The sequence below is a fragment of the Maniola hyperantus genome, chromosome 14 (assembly GCF_902806685.2).
Source record: "Maniola hyperantus chromosome 14, iAphHyp1.2, whole genome shotgun sequence".
In the NCBI taxonomy this organism is placed as follows: Eukaryota; Metazoa; Arthropoda; class Insecta; order Lepidoptera; family Nymphalidae; genus Maniola; species Maniola hyperantus.
This window is the reverse complement of record NC_048549.1, coordinates 7,401,471-7,422,091: the sequence shown is the minus strand read 5'-3', so window position 1 is coordinate 7,422,091 and position 20,621 is coordinate 7,401,471. Positions and strand designations below refer to the sequence as shown.

The following is a 20,621-nucleotide window of genomic DNA, read 5'->3' as shown; positions in this document are numbered from 1 at the left end:
CACCCTAGCGGGCGGCGAACAGTTTTCTAAGTTGGACTTGTCCCATGCCTATCAGCAAATTTTATTAACGGAGGACTCGCAACCTATGACGGCCATTACTACACACGTAGGCACTTTTGTTTACAAACGTGTGCCTTTCGGAATAAAATGCGTTCCCGAATATTTCGAAAAATTAATCGAGGAAACCTTATGTGGTTTACCCTCTACTGTAATCTTTCAGGATGATATTTGTGTTACTGGCAAGGATAGGGAGACGCATTTTAAAAACTTACGTGCCGTTTTAGCTAGATTAAAAGAGGCCGGGTTGCGAGTCAATTGGTCCAAGTGCGAGTTCTTTAAAGATAGTGTAACGTACTTAGGATACAAAATCGATAGAGAGGGCTTGCACACGGATGTCAGTAAAGTTGAAGCCATTGTTTCTGCACCGTCACCGAAAAATGTAACGCAATTGAAAAGTTTTCTAGGGCTAGTTAACTTTTATAATAAATTTTGTGTAAACATGAGTTCCGTATTGAAACCTCTATACGATTTATTAAAGAAAAATGTAAGTTGGAATTGGAGTCGCGAATGTGAAGGTGCCTTTATAAAAATAAAAAAAATTCTTAGCAGTTCGCCGGTGCTAGCTCACTACGACCCGAAGCTGCCTTTGTTTTTGTCGGTCGACAGTAGTGCGTACGGGCTCGGCGCAGTGTTATCGCATCGCTACCCGGACGGCTCAGAACGCCTCATCAGTTGTGCCTCGCGCACACTTAACGACGCTGAGCGTAATTATTCGCAGCTCGATAAAGAAGCTTTAGCCATCATTTTTGGAGTTACCAGGCACCATAGGTATCTTTATGGTCGGCATTTCACTTTACGTAGTGATCATAGGGCTTTGAGTTATATTTTCGGTAAAAATAAAGGTATTCCGCAAACGGCAGCAGGCCGTTTACAGAGATATGCAGTTCGCTTAGCTGCTTATAATTTTGATATCGAGTTTATTTCTTCGTCAAGGAACTGTTTCGCAGACGCGCTATCTCGTCTGCCGTTAGTTGAAAATTCTTTCAGTCGAAATATCATACAGAAGGACAATGGTATTAATAGTTATTTATTTTTTATAGAAGACAAACTACCCATAACCTGTCACGAAATCAGAAAAGAAACGGCTAAAGATACTACTCTTAATAAAATAGTAAGTTATGTTAAATTTGGTTGGCCAGAACAAGTAGAACTGGATCGTTATAAACCATATCACATTAGGCGAGATAGTATATTTTTAGAACAGGGATGTTTAGTTTGGGGTTACCGAGTAATCATACCCGCCAGCTTGCATTCTGCCGTGTTGGATGAATTACATTCAGGACATATAGGTGTCGTTAAGATGAAACAGCTGGCACGAAACTATCTTTGGTGGAGCGGCCTGGACGCTGATATTGAGCGTGTCTGCCGCGAGTGCGCGGCGTGCAGCGCGCAGCGCGCGCAGCCGCCGCTCGCGCCGCTACACACATGGGAGTGGCCAACGGAACCTTGGTCGCGATTAAACGTTGATTTTTTAGGCCCTTTTCGCAATAGATACTATCTAGTTATTGTAGATGCTCATTCCAAATGGTTGGAAGTTGAATCAGTAACGAACACCTCGGCGGCGAGTGTTATAGCTTGCTTACGTCAATTATTTGCCCGCTTTGGGCTTTGCAAGGTCATCGTAAGTGACAACGGATCTTCATTTTCATCGTCGGAATACGCATCGTATTTAAATAAAAATGGAATTAAGAGAATTTTAGTAGCCCCATATCATCCGTCTAGTAACGGTGCCGCAGAAAATGCTGTCAAATCCGTAAAGTTGGTTTTAAAGAAAGCCACAATTGAAAACGAGGATTTAGACAAAGCTTTATGTAGATTTTTATTTACATACAGAAACACAGAGCACTGCACCACTCAAAAAGAGCCTTCTGTGGCACTTTTGGGTCACAGGTTACGCGGTAGGTTAGATTTATTACGGCCGAATACTCGAGATGTCATTCGCGATAAACAGCTCTGTCAAGAAGAACGTCGTGGCGGCTCCTTGCGCGAAATGCAACCAGGTGACAGTGTTCTCGTACGAAACTATAATGATAATTTGATTAAATGGAAAGAGGGTGAGGTGATGAGTAGAACAGGACCCGTTTCTTACGTTGTTAAAACTAACGATGATAATCGTACTTGTAGAAGACACATCGATCAGTTACTTGACAAAGGCGTCAGAAAATCTAGGTACTCATTAATAGGCTTGGATAGTGAGAATCCAGCGGAAAACGCAGCTAGCAAGGAGGTCAGGAGGAGCACCGAGAACTCTGATATCAACTCGGATATTGCGGTGACGCCTATTCAAGTGGCAGAGAATAGTACTAAAAAGACACCTTCACCTTCCCACGGTATTACCGATAATGATCCCAAAATTAAACCTTTTCGCATGGAATTAAGACCGCGTATTAAAAAGGTTTTGAAGTTCTAGTCATTATCAATTTATATTTAAGAAAGGTTATGTAATTATGTTATATTAGCATGGACGCATACTTAGCTTTAATGTTTTTATGTTATACCTGTTTTAGATTTGATACCAATTGCATGATTTCTTTTGTTATTATTACTCTTAATTTAACTTAATATAGTTAGTTTAAAGAGAGGAGCAGTGTAATGTAGGTAGATTGAAAAAGTATTGTCACTCGCCCCGATCACTACGCGAATAAACCAGTATGCGATAGTCCGTGTTTTACTCAATACATTACAGGATGTCAATATCGGTGCTTAGACCACTTACATAAGTTTTTATTTAGTTTAAAACATGCATAGGTATTACAGAAGTTTGCATTATGTGTTTTGTGACATGTTCAGCATCGGCTTATAGTGAATATATAGGATGCAATTCCTAACGATTTATTTCGCTTTTAAAATGTATACGCAATCAGTGTGACGTCACAATCACACAACCTACCAAAACTTTGATCGGAAAAGCGCACTTTGATCTTCACTATCTCATAAAAATCAATAAAAAATAACTTTCTTTGTAATTTTTCCTATGTCACTTTGCCACCTATATAAAATTGATGGCCAGGCCCATTGATTAATAAATTACACTACAACCAGAAGGGGCATGATAAAAGTAATAATTTCGAAAATTATATCTTTTCGAAATTATTACTTTTATCATGCCCTACTAGAAACTATAATTATATATCTACTAGCTGATGCCCGCGACTTCGTCCGCGTGGATTTAGGGATTCCGTGGGAATTTTGTGATTTTTCCGAGATAAAAAGTATGTTACTCTCCCTCCTTTCAACTATCTCTATGTAAAAAATCTAGTCGATTGGTTGCTTAGTTAGGGCGTGAAGGAAAGACAAACAAACAAACACACTTTCGCATTTATAATATGTATTAGTGTAGATTGGCGTTGTGAAATAATGGTAGGTAAGTAGAATTACTTACAAAAATAAAATGCTAAAATAATATACAAGACATAAATTGATTAATGAAGAACATTTAAATAAACAGCTATAATTCAAACCAGATCCTAATATCGAGACACTACGTAAACACTACGTTAAAAGACTAGATACATCATCTGTACATTGAAGATATTTTGAAATTTTTTTTTCGAGGGCACTCTATAATCGATACTGAACCCAAAACTGTAATAATATATAATTTTAATGAAAAGTTTTTTTTTAAAGGGATATGTCGGAAACTATGCACTGGAAACATCACAGTATTTTTTATGGAATTAATTTTGTGCTATGTGTCTATACTCTATAGTCTAAACATACCTATTTCTCGTCGGCCGCCTGCGTGAGGGGTTTATGTGAAGGTGTAGAGCAGCGGCGAGTTGGTGAAGTGGTGCTGCTGTGGATGTGCGCAATGAGGCGTCCGTCGAGCGGGTGTCGCGCGTAGTGCACGGCCTCCTGCTCGTCGGCCGCCAGACCGTACTGCGTGAGGGGTTTATGTGAAGGTGTAGAGCAGCGGCGAGTTGGTGAAGTGGTGCTGCTGTGGATGTGCGCAATGAGGCGTCCGTCGAGCGGGTGTCGCGCGTAGTGCACGGCCTCCTGCTCGTCGGCCGCCAGACCGTACTGCGTGAGGGGTTTATGTGAAGGTGTAGAGCAGCGGCGAGTTGGTGAAGTGGTGCTGGTTGTGGATGAGCGCAATGAGGCGTCCGTCGAGCGGGTGTCGCGCGTAGTGCACGGCCTCCTGCTCGTCGGCCGCCAGACCGTACTGCGTGAGGGGTTTATGTGAAGGTGTAGAGCAGCGGCGAGTTGGTGAAGTGGTGCTGGTTGTGGATGTGCGCAATGAGGCGTCCGTCGAGCGGGTGTCGCGCGTAGTGCACGGCCTCCTGCTCGTCGGCCGCCAGACCGTACTGCGTGAGGGGTTTATGTGAAGGTGTAGAGCAGCGGCGAGTTGGTGAAGTGGTGCTGCTGTGGATGTGCGCAATGAGGCGTCCGTCGAGCGGGTGTCGCGCGTAGTGCACGGCCTCCTGCTCGTCGGCCGCCAGACCGTACTGCGTGAGGGGTTTATGTGAAGGTGTAGAGCAGCGGCGAGTTGGTGAAGTGGTGCTGGTTGTGGATGTGCGCAATGAGGCGTCCGTCGAGCGGGTGTCGCGCGTAGTGCACGGCCTCCTGCTCGTCGGCCGCCAGACCGTACTGCGTGAGGGGTTTATGTGAAGGTGTAGAGCAGCGGCGAGTTGGTGAAGTGGTGCTGGTTGTGGATGTGCGCAATGAGGCGTCCGTCGAGCGGGTGTCGCGCGTAGTGCACGGCCTCCTGCTCGTCGGCCGCCAGACCGTACTGCGTGAGGGGTTTATGTGAAGGTGTAGAGCAGCGGCGAGTTTGTGAAGTGGTGCTGGTTGTGGATGTGCGCAATGAGGCGTCCGTCGAGCGGGTGTCGCGCGTAGTGCACGGCCTCCTGCTCGTCGGCCGCCAGACCGTACTGCGTGAGGGGTTTATGTGAAGGTGTAGAGCAGCGGCGAGTTGGTGAAGTGGTGCTGGTTGTGGATGTGCGCAATGAGGCGTCCGTCGAGCGGGTGTCGCGCGTAGTGCACGGCCTCCTGCTCGTCGGCCGCCAGACCGTACTGCGTGAGGGGTTTATGTGAAGGTGTAGAGCAGCGGCGAGTTGGTGAAGTGGTGCTGGTTGTGGATGTGCGCAATGAGGCGTCCGTCGAGCGGGTGTCGCGCGTAGTGCACGGCCTCCTGCTCGTCGGCCGCCAGACCGTACTGCGTGAGGGGTTTATGTGAAGGTGTAGAGCAGCGGCGAGTTGGTGAAGTGGTGCTGGTTGTGGATGTGCGCAATGAGGCGTCCGTCGAGCGGGTGTCGCGCGTAGTGCACGGCCTCCTGCTCGTCGGCCGCCAGACCGTACTGCGTGAGGGGTTTATGTGAAGGTGTAGAGCAGCGGCGAGTTGGTGAAGTGGTGCTGGTTGTGGATGTGCGCAATGAGGCGTCCGTCGAGCGGGTGTCGCGCGTAGTGCACGGCCTCCTGCTCGTCGGCCGCCAGACCGTACTGCGTGAGGGGTTTATGTGAAGGTGTAGAGCAGCGGCGAGTTGGTGAAGTGGTGCTGGTTGTGGATGTGCGCAATGAGGCGTCCGTCGAGCGGGTGTCGCGCGTAGTGCACGGCCTCCTGCTCGTCGGCCGCCAGACCGTACTGCGTGAGGGGTTTATGTGAAGGTGTAGAGCAGCGGCGAGTTGGTGAAGTGGTGCTGGTTGTGGATGTGCGCAATGAGGCGTCCGTCGAGCGGGTGTCGCGCGTAGTGCACGGCCTCCTGCTCGTCGGCCGCCAGACCGTACTGCGTGAGGGGTTTATGTGAAGGTGTAGAGCAGCGGCGAGTTGGTGAAGTGGTGCTGGTTGTGGATGTGCGCAATGAGGCGTCCGTCGAGCGGGTGTCGCGCGTAGTGCACGGCCTCCTGCTCGTCGGCCGCCAGACCGTACTGCGTGAGGGGTTTATGTGAAGGTGTAGAGCAGCGGCGAGTTGGTGAAGTGGTGCTGGTTGTGGATGTGCGCAATGAGGCGTCCGTCGAGCGGGTGTCGCGCGTAGTGCACGGCCTCCTGCTCGTCGGCCGCCAGACCGTACTGCGTGAGGGGTTTATGTGAAGGTGTAGAGCAGCGGCGAGTTGGTGAAGTGGTGCTGGTTGTGGATGTGCGCAATGAGGCGTCCGTCGAGCGGGTGTCGTCGGCCGCCAGACCGTACTGCGTGAGGGGTTTATGTGAAGGTGTAGAGCAGCGGCGAGTTGGTGAAGTGGTGCTGGTTGTGGATGTGCGCAATGAGGCGTCCGTCGAGCGGGTGTCGCGCGTAGTGCACGGCCTCCTGCTCGTCGGCCGCCAGACCGTACTGCGTGAGGGGTTTATGTGAAGGTGTAGAGCAGCGGCGAGTTGGTGAAGTGGTGCTGGTTGTGGATGTGCGCAATGAGGCGTCCGTCGAGCGGGTGTCGCGCGTAGTGCACGGCCTCCTGCTCGTCGGCCGCCAGACCGTACTGCGTGAGGGGTTTATGTGAAGGTGTAGAGCAGCGGCGAGTTGGTGAAGTGGTGCTGGTTGTGGATGTGCGCAATGAGGCGTCCGTCGAGCGGGTGTCGCGCGTAGTGCACGGCCTCCTGCTCGTCGGCCGCCAGACCGTACTGCGTGAGGGGTTTATGTGAAGGTGTAGAGCAGCGGCGAGTTGGTGAAGTGGTGCTGGTTGTGGATGTGCGCAATGAGGCGTCCGTCGAGCGGGTGTCGCGCGTAGTGCACGGCCTCCTGCTCGTCAGCCGCCAGACCGTACTGCGTGAGGGGTTTATGTGAAGGTGTAGAGCAGCGGCGAGTTGGTGAAGTGGTGCTGGTTGAGGATGTGCGCGATGAGGCGTCCGTCGAGCAGGTGTCGCGCGTAGTGCACGGCTTCCTGCTCGTCAGCTGCCAGACCACACTGTATAAGCCAACGCACTAGGCACGATCCGCGGAACACGTTTCGGTACGTGCGCATGCGCCATCTGAAAAATTATAATTCCAAATTCAAATAATAGTCCGGTGATTAAGGTTAAATATTGATTATTATTGGATTATTGGTTATTAGTTGATAGTATCGAGGGTAAAAAGACCCAGATGTTTTTGAAGTGAAAACTGCCGTCACCAACATGCTAATGTTAATAGCATATCTGTATCTATAAGTATGTTGTGATATGCGTGTTTGATAATACAATGATGTATTAGAAAATCCAAAAAAAAAGAACTGTTATTTCATCGTTTTAAATATTTACTTCTGTCAGATTCGGAAGTCCCCAATGACTGCAATTTTTTTTTAGGTAGGATCGATATGGGTTGACTCACCTGGTATCCTTCGCGATAGCTTCCCTGCAGCGGTCAAGATGGTGTGTGATGAATTGATCACACACGTGCTTGGTTTCGAAGCTGAGGTCTTCCACCGCTGGCAACACCACAGTATCAGCGCCGTACCTTCAATTTGGAAAAATGTTTCAGTTAAATAGTGGGATAATCGTCCGCCCGCTACTATTTATTTCCTAGGTTTTATACTTAAAAAGTTTGGCAACTCTTAGCCAGCGTGGTAGACTATGGTCAAACTTATCTTATTCTGAGAGGAGACTCGTGCTTTGTAGTGAACCAGCGATAGATTGATCATGATGTGAGTGCACGTTAAGGTTTCAGTCCCAGTTATAAAACGTTAGTTTTAACCGAAACACGTCGAATATTTTTACATAAAGAACAATATACAACGTTAGTTTTAGTATACGCAAAATCTGATCTGGTTGCAATCATTTTTACTATGGGTTATATTTTGACCAAAAAATACTTTAAAATCCTGCAAGTTTGAACACCTAGTTGAATGACCAGCATGCACCAGCTGATTCGAGCGGCGCAAGCGGGAGCGCACACGATCGTCGTCGTGATATTATGTTTCATATGTGCCATTGCTTTGTTTCTTTATTCCTTAGAACATAAGGTTTATTATTGTGTGATTTGCAATAGTAGAGCTTGTCTAAGCTGAAATGACGCGCCCCACTACTTCGTAAGTTGAATTGGATTTGTGAGTGCAAATATAAATAACGACGTTTCATCTGTGTGGGAGCGTCGACTGTTCTGCTAATAAGGATCTGTATGCAAACATCGCAGTCGACTAGTCGCGTGATAAATCCGACAACGCTCACTGTATGGAGCAGCGATGGCGCGTTATATGAAACATTACGTCCGCTCTAGCGCGCGTTCAGATCAATTATGACAAGTTCGACAACAAATCTATCCAGTCTACCGGCAACTGAACGACCAATTACAATGGCCTCTATATGTGTATTGCCTTCGTATTTTAAATATGCTTGTGTGCGTAAATGCGGTAGTGGGGCGCGTCATTTCAGATTAGACAAGCTCTACCAACATATAACTCACGCGTCCAAGTTACGACAAACGGACATTAGCATTATTTAATTTATCATTTTATCAGAGTGATTATTTCGCATCCAATTTAAAGAAAGTGAAATATCCTACCATTTCTTCCTCAAGTAGCGGATGGTAGGTATCAAAATTTCCTGCGGGTCCAGTCCAAACAGTACGAACATTATCAGAGCTTGTCCAGTCACCGCGGCCGTGTCAAGGTATTCCATTTCTATAAATACTCCAGCTTGGTCCTTGCGCATTATTCTCCATCCTGTGTAAGTCATATCCTGGGAGGAAACCATTTTTATTTTAGAACAATTGAACATATTTTTAACTTTTTTGTTTTCCTTATTATTGAGTGCCAATTAGCTACTCAATTGTATTACGATCAAGCCTAATTTATGACTAATAAGTAATTTTATTTTAACCTAAACTTATAAATTATCTTATATACTAAGAAATCGTCCATTGACGCATCTTAGTCTTTCTTGATTAGAGATACACTTTGTCCACGTGTTCTTTTTGACGTGGCTTTAAAAAAGGAGGAGATACGGGCAGGTCTCGGCGCAGTTGGAGCGGAACTGTTGTGGTCTATAAGACAACTCACTAGGAACATCATGAGGCAGTAAGCGATGACCAGCACGGTGTGTTTGAGCAGTTGTCCGCCGCGGCCGCGACTCTGCTCCGGCGGCAGCAGCCCCAGCTCGTTGGCCGCCTCCTCCAGCTCGTTCAGATACGGGCAGGTCTCGGCGTTGTTACAGCGGAACTTTTGAGACGGCGGACACGCGCAAGCCCTATAAGACGTTTGTGATATTAGTCGGACGAACACATAGCCAGGGACAAAAGTAGTGGAAAATGGGATCGGTGTAAGAGTAGAGTTTCGTGTGCGAAAAATCTCTCACTAAACTACTATTTTCGTTAGATGTATGAACAAAAACATCGGACGAAATTGGACCTGACTGGCTTGGCATGATTGGTTTCATTAGAAACAGCTTAAAAATGAAAACATCTTAAATACTGACAAGTGTACAATTTTTAAGATTCACTTGCATGGACACTCGGCACGGATTCTCTCAAACAAAAATAAAGCCATTTTTCTTTTTAACAATTTATCGTTTTACTCCTGCAAAGTTAAGGTAGTAATGATTTCAGAAATTCGTAAGAGGCATGTTAGTAAAAAGATCTTCAATAAACCAAAAGCTTTATTTAACTTAATTTATTAAGCTTTTGGTTCATTGTATATCATGGACTTCCGCAAAGTAACGCCTGCTTCTATACAAAAAAGATCTTCGTTTCTAAAGGCCATAAATATCTTACCTTCCATTATTGGCCATGTCCTCAATATCATGGGTGTTCGTGTTCAGAAGCCCATTGTTACAGTTGGGGTCATTGCTGCAACAGTTCCCGTTCATATTCGGGGAAGGAGTCCCTGTTATAGACCCGTAGCAACCTGTAAAACTGGTTTATTAGAAGAGTTCTAGAAAGATTTTGCTTCATTATCATCATCATTGTCAACCGATAGACGTCCACTGCTGAACATAGGTCTCTTATAGAGACTTCCGCACGCCACGTTCTTGTGCCTCCTGAATCTAGCGGCCCCCCGCGATATCAATCTTTTGATGTCGTCTGTCCACCTAGTGGGGAGTCTTCCAACGCTGCCGCTTTCCGGTGCGAAGGTCGCCATTCTAGCACTTTGGGACCTCAACGTCTATAGGTCTTACAATGTATATGCTCTGCCCATTGCCACTTCAGCTTCGCAACCCATTGAGCTATGTCGCTTACTCTGGTTCTCATACGGATCTCCTCATTTCTAATTTGACACGTAGACATCAGACAAGTAATCTGTACTTTAATTTTACAGAGTAGTTCATATCATTATGTACCTGGATCATCCATCCCTTTGATTCGAATGCAAAAAAAAGGAAAAATATATTATTATTTTATAATGTAAGTTGTCATACTATTTTTCTTCACAAATCTTAATTATAGTAAAGTTTATAGAGAAATTTGGAAATCCAGCAGTATGTACCTACAGTCGAATTTGGCCAACCATTAGGCTGTCACAGGCAGCATTAGTATTTTAGACAAGAGCCTAATGATGGGCACTGGAACTCCCTAATAGCATATGACAGGATAGTCCTGTTTGAACCTACCTATTATTATGAATGTTGTATTAAATGATGCCCACGACTTTCCCGTGGGAACTCTTTCATTTTCCAGGAAAAAGTAGCCTATGTCCGTCTCCGGGATATAAGCATATAAACTGTTAGGCTGTGAAAAGCTAGCAGACAGACAGACAGACACACTTTCGCATTTATAATATTAAAGTAAGTATGCATTAATAATAAAGAAAATCAATACAGCTTATTAATACATTAAAAAAATGTTATTACATTCAAGTGACTTTGTTGAACTTACCAAAGTTAGACACAGGGTGGGTATGCGAGTTGGGCTCGGCGTTTTCGACGAGGCTGGATGTCTCGTCCGGCGGGGAAGGGTCGATGAGCATGTCTGCCAAGGAGCGCGGCGACGCCGGACTGCGGCGACGGAACCTCACGTACAGGATCAGGCATCCCGTGGTTACTGTACAAAACACCGGTCAAGTGCGAGTCGGATTCGCACTTATCTTAACATTTTTATGTGGAACACTACAAGTTAATGACAACAGCGCCATCTGCATGTGTTTTAGTAAATAAATTTTTTTCGTGAACACATTTTAATTTTTTTGTGATGTAACCACAAATTCACTTGTGGTATAAGACCTACCTACCTACCAAATTTCATGATTCTAGATCAACGGGCAGTTACCCTATAGCTTTTCTGACAGACACGACAGATAGACGGACAGACAGAAAGACAGACAACAAAGTGATCCTATTTGGATACCTTTCTTTTTTTGAGGTCTGGGACCCTGAAAAATGACTTTTATGATCTTTTTAGGGCATCCATCCAGTACTTTGTATTTAGACTGAGCGTCAGCAGCATCGGGGTTGATGGAGCTCATTTCTTTAGTGAGCAGCAATACTGCCACCATAACCCCAGATGTGCCCCACGCGACAAAACAAACATTAGATCATCGCATAAGATTACTTCATTACTCACATGTTATAGAAAAGAAGAGCACACTGAGGCGAATAGCGTCAGAAGCGTCGGCATTGATCGGTCCCGGCTGTTTAGTGAGCAGCAATACTGCCACCATAACCCCAGATGTGCCCCAAGCGACAAAACCAAGCACGGGCCATAGCGTCGCCGCGAAACAGGGACCGCGACTCTGGGGAATAAAAAATATTCCATTGTTCTTCTTCGATTCTCGAAAACTATAAACGTTGTCGAAATGTCAAAACCGTACTAAGTTTTCAGATGTATGGAGATGTAGGAAGCTTATAGCCGTTTTCGTCTACAAAAAAAATTGTTATTAGGTGTACATGTATCTACTTTTTTGACAAGAATTTTAGGCGCAGTCGCATTCAAGGTCAAACCTCTGTGGTTTATTCAAAGCGTGCTACCTAGCATTTAGTTGTTTTTTTTTTGTTATATATCTCTACATAAAAACACAAAAATGTTTCTACCTGTGTCCGTTATAGACATTAAAACTATCCAACCGATGTACCTCAAACCAGTTTGATTCGACAGGCAATAATGAGAAGATGGTTTTAGACCAATAAAAAATATTTTTTTACCGTAGTAGCACACACCGGGTATCCGTTAATCCATATTCCATACTAATATTATAAATGCGAAAGTGTGTCTGTCTGCTTTTCACGAACCAACAGTTTCACTGATTTTGATGAAATTTGCCACAAAGTTAGCTTACATCCCTGAGAAGGACATGTGGTACTTTTATCCTTGAAAATCAAAGAGTTCCCATAGGATTTTTGAAAAACTTAAATCCACGCGGACGAAGTCGCGGGCATCCTCTAGTTAATAATAAATGTAAAAAAATGTAGACTTTTTAAATTTTACCTCTAAAAGTAGAATGCCAACAGTGAGCATAGAAGTCCACATGAAAGAGGAGTACGTAGTGAACAGCTGCAGAGCTTGCAACATTACGCTGAACCACGATGAAACATTCACTTTGTTGGGCCCGATGCAGATCACACTTAGAGCAAGGAATATCTGAAAATACCAAAATTAAATTAATTTTATATTCTAGCAGTACATATTAGAAACGTGGAAGTGAATCGGTATGAATGAATCTGCATAATTTCGACCAGGGTTTTTGCGGATGCCATTGACATTCACGGATGCGGATTATCAGAAGCTCATATCCGCGGATGCGGATATCTGATTTATTGCGAATGTTTAGCATTTGTGTAAAAAACATTGTTTTTTATTTAAATAAAAAACTGGGGAAATAAAATCTCCCAAGTTGGCAACCCTTCTCGTTGATGTTTTAAGGGGGAGCCCCTCGATTGTATAATACGTCATTTAAAGTCATGTAAAGACTTTACATATTACTTACCTGAGTTATATTGAGGCTGAGTGTCAATCTATGCGGCATTCTCTTATACTTCTTAGTGACAGAGAAAACAATCAACACCCACAGTGCAGCGAGTAGAGAAACTATGGAGAGGTCGAAACCAAACTTCGTTATCTGGTCCGCATAGTCTTTGTTTATTGACATCATTTGGGCTGAGAGGAAAATTATCGGCGCTGATAGGAATGTGCATATAACCATGGATGCCGCCACCTAAAAAACATAATTTTTCAGTAAACTAGCTTCATCCTCTTATGACTAAGAGCTATAGCGCAAACCACGGTAAATTTCCGTATTTTTCTTCCCCAGAAAAATCTGTGAACTATAGAACTATATGGAAGCGCGCGCACTGCGGAATTAATTCCGCACCGGATTTTTATACATTTAAATTCACGGATTTTAAAACGTACCGCAACTCACCGCACCGTGATGCGCGATAGCTCTAAGGCACAAAAATACCAGGCAAAGAGGACTGGAGCGGTGTTTTACATAGCTACTCTCTCTGTTACATGCCCATACAAATGATAGAGCCAAACAGAGAAGAGCCCATTATAATATTAACTTCACTCCGCGCATAGGCTCTATCCCGCATCGGGTTAGCGCGGGGGCTGTGCAGCGGGTGTGCGGGGCGTCCCCACCTCGATTGCTATCTCGACCTGTGGCGTACTATATATATGACGCCATTATAATAATATATCGTCTGATGTTCCCGCTTTGTAGTCGCTTTGGTCGCGCAGGTTCGCATGATGCTTTATGCAGGCGCATAAAGCATCAACCAAACCTACGCGATAAATTTTTAAACTCTGTACAGGCAACCAGAGTTTAAAAATAAATTATTCGGTCTTACCAAGTCAATCTCTAATTGATATAGATTAGAGAAGACAAACACAGCCGGCGCAGTCGGTATTGTCCCATACAGGAAAGCATATGTGGACAGAGCTTGAGTTTCAGTTGCGTTAACTCCAGCATCCAATGTACTGACGCATTCTCTCAGTATGACCGGCAATATGATCCTGAGGACAAAACAAATAATAAATGTACAATAGTCAAAGTCAAATAATTTATTCAAATTGGGTATCATTGTACGCTTTTTCATTGTCGAGTAGTTTGTAAAAGGTAATTATGATCAACCCATCGCCGACTCACTACAGAGCACGGGTCTCCTCTCAGAGTGAGATGGGTTTGGTCATAGTCTACCACGCTGGCCAAGTGCGGATTGTTAGGCTTCCCACGCCCTTGAGAACATTATGGAGAACTCAGGCATGCAGGTTTCCCCACGATATTTTCCTTCACCGTTAAAGCAAGTGATATTTAATTACTTAAAGCGCACATAACTCCGAAAAGTTAGAGGTGCGTGCCCGGGATCGAACCCTCGACCTCCTATTAGAAGGAGGATGTCCTAACCACTAGGCTATCACAGCTTAGATGTAATGGTGATAATTAATTACTAAAACTTTAGGTTTCCAAACGCCCCAGATCTGGGCACAGCCCACAACAAACTCAGCCGGGTATTCTTTTTATTATCACCACTTTAAAACTTATTAGAACTACCAAAGCTGTTAAGCAACTTTGAAAAATAGCAACCAACTTAACTCGTCAGAAAATAATTAATGGAATATTCTCTCTTCTCTTAAATAAATATTGTACTTACAATTTAACCATTATCAAGACACAGGGTACTAAAAGTGCAGGTCCCTTCAACCTTGTTATTTGGCCAACCATACGCAATCCTAATAGAAACAATGCTGCAGCTGAGAAGGATTGGCCAAAGACCTGCAAGTATTTTAACATTGTTATCAATTCTGTTGCTTCAAAATAACTTGCTGATTAAAGCACACTGCAATGTTTGCCGTTTTCTATCGGTGTACGCCCGACTGTTCACTCAGTATGTGCCTATTTATACTGACAACTGCTTGACTTGAGGCCCTAAAGGGGTCAGAAAGTACTTTGTCGGGCATACGTCGACAAAACCCGATGTGAATTTAGCCGAATTCCCAATGTATTCTGAAGAATGGATTTGTAAAATAAATATATGAAACCATTAGCAACATGCTTTGGAATTAAAATAAATCGTATGTTTCCACATCAGTAAATGTGTTCACACAAAGCATTATTTTGGGAATTCGCCTCAGTCAAATTTGGTTTGGTTGGTGATCATGGTGATGTGGTCTACACATCACCATGATGAATTTTATGTACAATGTGGCTAATTATGTTGTGTAATCTTAAACCAAATTGATAAGTCTAAATCTTGTGCTATCCTTTTGCGTAGGAAGCATTATGAAAGGGATAGAAATAGATTTAGACCTGTTATTTTAGATTAGTTCAGAGATTTCGTACTACAAAATTGGCTACGTTGTTTCTCAGCACAAAGCAACAGAACGAAAGGCAAAAAGCAGCTATTTTTATGTAGCTAAATTAGTAAGGAGAGTATTGGTTAAACTTACATCTAACAAACCCTCAATGTAAACAGACAGTCGGTGTTTAAAAGCAACGTTACCAATGATGCCCAGTACTGTCATCACAAGCACTGGATTGAGGATAATGCCTTTAGACAACTGAAGGAACATCTTTAAGTGGTGAAGCCGATGTTGTGCTTCAGGTGTCCGTGCTTGAGGATATTGCCGTTGTTTATGAATCTCCATTAGAACAAATGCCAGTGGGTTGAGTATAGCAAGCGATATAGGGGCCATTAAGTACAAGTACAGAGCATACTCGGGGTGGGTCTTTTCATATATTGCATTGACTGAAATGGTAAAACGAAAAATAAGATAATATACTTATATTAATAAATAATCATAAAATTTTAGCGTTAAAACTACCGTGAGTGATTTCCATTATAAATAATATCTATCCCGGCTGTACTCACGTGTCTACAACCCATCCAGGGTCCTTTTTTCAAGGGAGTCAGTTCGCGCACAAACTAGTCGAGCTAACGTCGACTAGACACGTGAGTACAGCCGGGATAGATATCATTTATAATCATAAAAAAATTTGCACGTGGCTTTGCCCCCAATTTTATGATCACACCTGATGGAAAGTGATGATGCCTAAATATACTAATTTCAACAATAATACTGTGGCAATAAAGCTGAGTTTGCTATCGAAAAGATTCAGTTGTACTCCACTGCACTGGTTCTAAAATGGACTACCACTGATGGATGGTGTAATTGGCTTTTGCCTTACTGATTCAAGTTACAGGGGGTATACCAAAGTTAAATAAAAGCCATAACTCTTAACGGTCTCTACACTGCACCATGGGACTGGGAGCACTAAACACTGCAAGTGAGATTTTCACTTATCTTTTAAATACCTATTAGTATTGTTTATAACCATAGGTCAAGGGCGGATCCAGCTTTGGTGCCAGGGGGGGGTCACATAGTCGTGGTCAAGTCACAACATCTCGACCTCTTGCGACAGGTCGAGTTGGTAATAGGGGTATGACGATCGGGGGTTGGGGGGGGACGGGGGGGGGGACGCCCCGCACACCCGCACGCAGGGCCGTCTTTAACCTATTGGCGGCCCTGGGCACATTAGAATAACGGGGCCCCTATAATCTTGACAGAGTAGGTACTATTTTCTTTGAATAGGCAAAGAAAGCAGATAAGTCACGTTCTAGACGTATTATAAATGCGAATGTTTCTATCTATCTGTTATCTTTTCAAAGTCCATATTCTAAATCAAAATTTGGTACTATTCAGAGATAGTTTACACTCGGAAACGGCTTTTTATCCCGGAAATTTTTTATATATTTACAAAAAAATCATAAGGTAGCTACTAATATTATAAATGCGAAAGCGTGTCTATCTATTTATCTGTTACCATTTGACGGTCTATCTTTTTAACCAGGTACTACACAGAGAAAGCTTTCATCCCGGAAACCTGCATACACTTTTTATGCGGAAAATCAAAGAGTTCCTACGGTTTTTTGAAAACGTAAATCAATGCGCACAAGGTTGCGGGCGGGCAACAACTAATACAGAGCAAGAGCGCGAGCGAAGCGAGCGCGAAATTTTCTGTATCTCCATCATCTTGTTAGGTACTTTATCACGGCCAAATGTAGGTAGGTAGGTACTACTCAGTGATAGCTTTCATCTCGGAAGGGAATTTTAATCGTAGTGAACAGAACGTGCGAGCGAAGCGAGCGCAAAATTTATCACATTATTTACAAAAAAAGAAAAGATAAATGTCAGAAATATTGTATAACGATATAGATAAATGCCAGAAATTTTGTACTAAAAACTATAAAGTCATCTGTTGTAAAGAATAGTTCTATTATCTTTAGGGGTCCCCAGATGCAACGAGCGCTTGGATAATAAAAATTTTACTATAAATATTAAACGTAAAGGACCAATCCGACCAATACATTATAGGTATATAATACATATTATTTTTTACCTTTAGAGGTTTCTACTGTCGGGAATTTTTTAAAAAGTGTGAAAAAGAATGAAATATTCTATAATTTGCGTTATCAGTAAAGACAATAAAGATCGGATACATAAGTCAGTCTTGACTATTTAACAATCTCTACGGTCCTTTGTTTGTGATGGCTTTTGTGACCGTTGATTTTATCGAAATAAATATGTTTTTGGGTATTAAAATATCGGTTGGACTGTTATAGTTTGGTGATCTGGCAGGGACTATTGGGCCCCAATCGATCGTGGACCCTGGGCAAGTGCCGTGTGATGTTCTGCAATCATTGAAGAACGTCACACGAAATGTGACATCTCGATGAAAGATAGCGGTGGCGCGGTAAAATTCAAATTTTGGATGCGTTTGTTCGCAATAACATAATGTTTTTGCCATCATACAAAATATTATTTTAAATTGATTAAGTATTGAAGGAACTTACATAAAATGTAGGTATATAAAAATATAAAAAACATTGTTTTTCTAACAATTTTAATTAGTGGTCCACCTAGGTCCTGGACGCAGCCCAGGGGGGGTCATGACCCCCATGACCCCCCCCCTGGATCCGCCCTTGCCATAGGTATTACGCACAACAGACGGAAGTGCGGAAACCAGCCCAGAGAGAGAAGAAGAAGAACCATAGGTATTGTAGTACAGTACGCGGCCAAAAGTGATGAACATCGATCTTTAGAAGGAGACAGCAGATTTGCATAGCACTGTCTCGGCCGTTGAGGCCGACAAAGCGTCATATAGGAATGAGTGATAAAGACAATGCTCTACAACATGAAATGTCATTCTAAAGACTGATGTTCATCGCTTTCGGCCGCGTACTGTACTATGTAATTAATGACACCATGCAGGGATAGCCAATCTATAAAGTAGCCTCATCCAAAATTCTTTTGCTTAAAACAGACATGGTGAAGTACTTTATAGTGATGTAACATTTTCATGATTGAGTATTACTTACTTATTGGATATCCCAAAGCAAAATCATTACTTTGTGTACAAAATATTGCAAATATGCCCGCTTGCCCCAAATTCATAGGTCTTGTTACTGAAAGTGTGACAACCATAACTGCAAAGAATACAAGTCCCTTTGCTAACAGTATTGCCAGTAGAAATGTCCAGTTGACACTCCTGAAGTCTAGTCGGGCCAGTGATAGAAATATGAGGGATGGTAAGGCAAAAGTGCCAACAAATGTGGCAATGCCTTTTGATTCTACCTTGGATACAATATTTAGCCGTCCAGCTATATACCTGAAATGAAAGGTCAATAATTATAATATTATAGTACTAAACCCTTCTCATTCACACATTTTTCTCTAATTCTTTATTTTTCTACAGTTTGAACTCAAATATTTATCTCAGAAAGGATATCACTTAAGACATCACAATCACTGAATGCTTTTTGATTGCAGATTCAAGATCACTTACTCCATCGATTAACATATGCTTTATTACTGGCCTGAAACGAGGTTTTTTCAAAGAACACAAAGGTGACACACACTATTTTAAGGCTCCACCCACCTACAAGCTATTACTTCGATGAACCAGGCTCTTAAATGTAATAAATGTTTGTGCCTAATCTTACTTACCCGCACAGAATAATAGTAAAGCACTGAAACAAAGCAGGATACAATTGGTCTGATACAGTATCAGTCACAATATGTTTACCAGGATCCATTTTAGGTATTTAGTGATTCACTGCTGTCTGCAAAGAAGTAATTCATACAAAAGTTATAACCACAATTCTCACCTATTCTAGTTACGAACAAAACATAAATAATTAGTTTAAATCATGAATTCAATTACAATTTATAGCATATTTATAATAGCTTCTAAGTATCAATGAACTGAGAACAAAAACGGGATTAGAATTTAAAATAAGTGCATGGCAAAACCTAAGGTGTTTTAATGAAACTAAGCATACAGAAACCAGAAACCTAGTAATTTAAAGCAGGTACATATCAAAAACTTCAAATAGTAAATTTAACATATTATTTGCTTTAAATACCTCGTAATTCTACAGATGTTCTACAGGATCACAAAGAGATAATAATAAATAATATTTATGTGCAAGGCAACATAAAATCAATAGTTATGTCCTCAGCACATATATTTATGAATGTAAATTGTAAACTTAGAATTAATTAAATAATAAGCACATAACATAAGCACATTAGCACTAATTAAGATAGAGAATTTATTCTTGTCGTAATATTAATTTGCTATTTTGCATCTATTTCGTCTTTTCGATTTCGAGTTTTGCCCTGTGGTTTTGCCTTTTGGCTTTGCCAATAATTTTTTGATTGGCTATCTCATATTATATGTGTGCAGTTGTGCACATATATGTCTATGTTTGCCTCTCATTTACACAACTTAAAGGCCCTGTGAACGGTCAAGCATGTTTGACAAACGTGCTTGAACGTTTACAGGGCTTCTCATGTCACTTTTTGATGGATCCACAAGAAGCTTGCGACAAACAGCAAACAACAATCCGGCAAGTAGTTAGGTAGTGATTAAGTGTACAAGTACGATTCAAACTTAAATGCGCAGTTACCCTCCCCGCTACCCGGACACCCAAAATGTGTGTGGTGCGCAACGTCGTGCGCAAACTTTAGGGGCGCATTTAAGTTTGAATAAAATTGTACTTGTACTGTGTATGTATACCTACTTATTTTGGCAAGGGTGTGAACCGTAGACGGGTGTTTGCGTATGCTTGCCATTGCCAACGCTTGGGAGCTGGGAGTGCTTGTCGTTTAATCCGATTGTGTTGGTAGTTGATTCAACTACTAATTGTTAAAAGAAAATACGTAAGGATATTCTTCGTCAGTTTTTATTTAGTTGACATGTTGATGTGAACAGCAAACAAAAGAGAATGACATTTTTATTATTTAGATTATAAATAAACCTAATACCTACGAAGAAGTATTTATTCTAACAGATTGTCTGCAAGCCAATCAATAGCCAAACTCTATATAGAACTCTGTCGTGTTTGCCAATGTGTGCTTTATGTAGTTTGCCGCAAGCGTCTGTTGCCACCATGACAGCAGCTGACGTTTTTTTTCGCTTTTTTCTCTACATCTTCTTTAGCAATTTAACAGTTGGCTGCCCTGTAACTTTTTTTTGAGTTTCCTGTAAGTGTTGCCTTCTACGGGAATTTCCTGAGATCTTAGGAAAATCGTATGAAATAAAACAAATATGTTTTTTACTATCTAGTAAATAAACACCAGCCAAGTGCGAGTCGAACTCGCACACGAAGAGCAATAATAACAGGAATTAGTTACTTATTTCTTCGTATGCCGGAGGGCTTGGGAATATTAAATACACAAATACAATACAGATCTGAATTTAAAAAAAAATTAATGCCACGTATTTAA

The 20,621-nt window shown here is 42.6% G+C and overlaps 1 protein-coding gene across 3 annotated transcripts; it reads right to left on the bottom strand.

Annotated features, from left to right (window-relative positions):
- Nucleotides 1-2,740: 2,740 nt before the first annotated feature.
- Nucleotides 2,741-19,938, bottom strand: anchor (integral membrane protein GPR155 homolog anchor). 3 transcript variants are annotated; one of them, XM_069503164.1, is made up of 16 exons: nucleotides 19,916-19,938; nucleotides 18,837-18,952; nucleotides 18,209-18,498; nucleotides 15,279-15,577; nucleotides 14,483-14,604; nucleotides 13,679-13,844; nucleotides 12,817-13,044; nucleotides 12,318-12,470; nucleotides 11,457-11,625; nucleotides 10,773-10,937; nucleotides 10,238-10,252; nucleotides 9,672-9,804; nucleotides 8,962-9,148; nucleotides 8,466-8,641; nucleotides 7,296-7,421; nucleotides 2,741-6,958 (listed from the first exon to the last, which is right to left on the bottom strand). In XM_069503164.1, the coding sequence occupies exons 2-16, from the start codon at nucleotides 18,923-18,925 to the stop codon at nucleotides 6,766-6,768; spliced, it is 2,511 nt and encodes an 836-aa protein (XP_069359265.1). In that variant the 5' UTR covers nucleotides 18,926-18,952; nucleotides 19,916-19,938; the 3' UTR covers nucleotides 2,741-6,765. The 3 variants fall into 3 exon arrangements, with proteins under 3 accessions (XP_069359265.1, XP_034831202.1, XP_034831204.1); XM_034975311.2 differs by lacking the exon at nucleotides 19,916-19,938 and adding an exon at nucleotides 19,256-19,606; XM_034975313.2 differs by lacking the exons at nucleotides 10,238-10,252; nucleotides 19,916-19,938 and adding an exon at nucleotides 19,256-19,606.
- Between the last annotated feature and the right edge of the window lie 683 nt (nucleotides 19,939-20,621).

What these genes read in the sequence shown, in the direction of transcription:
- anchor (XM_069503164.1), bottom strand. Translation starts at nt 18,925, where the DNA reads ATGGATCCTGGTAAACATATTGTGACTGATACTGTATCAGACCAATTG. An exon ending in CGCTACTTGAGGAAGAAATG is followed by an intron (nt 7,422 to 8,465) that starts GTAGGATATTTC and finishes TCCAAATTGAAG; the next exon opens with GTACGGCGCTGATACTGTGG. An exon ending in GCTATCGCGAAGGATACCAG is followed by an intron (nt 6,959 to 7,295) that starts GTGAGTCAACCC and finishes ATAATTTTTCAG; the next exon opens with ATGGCGCATGCGCACGTACC.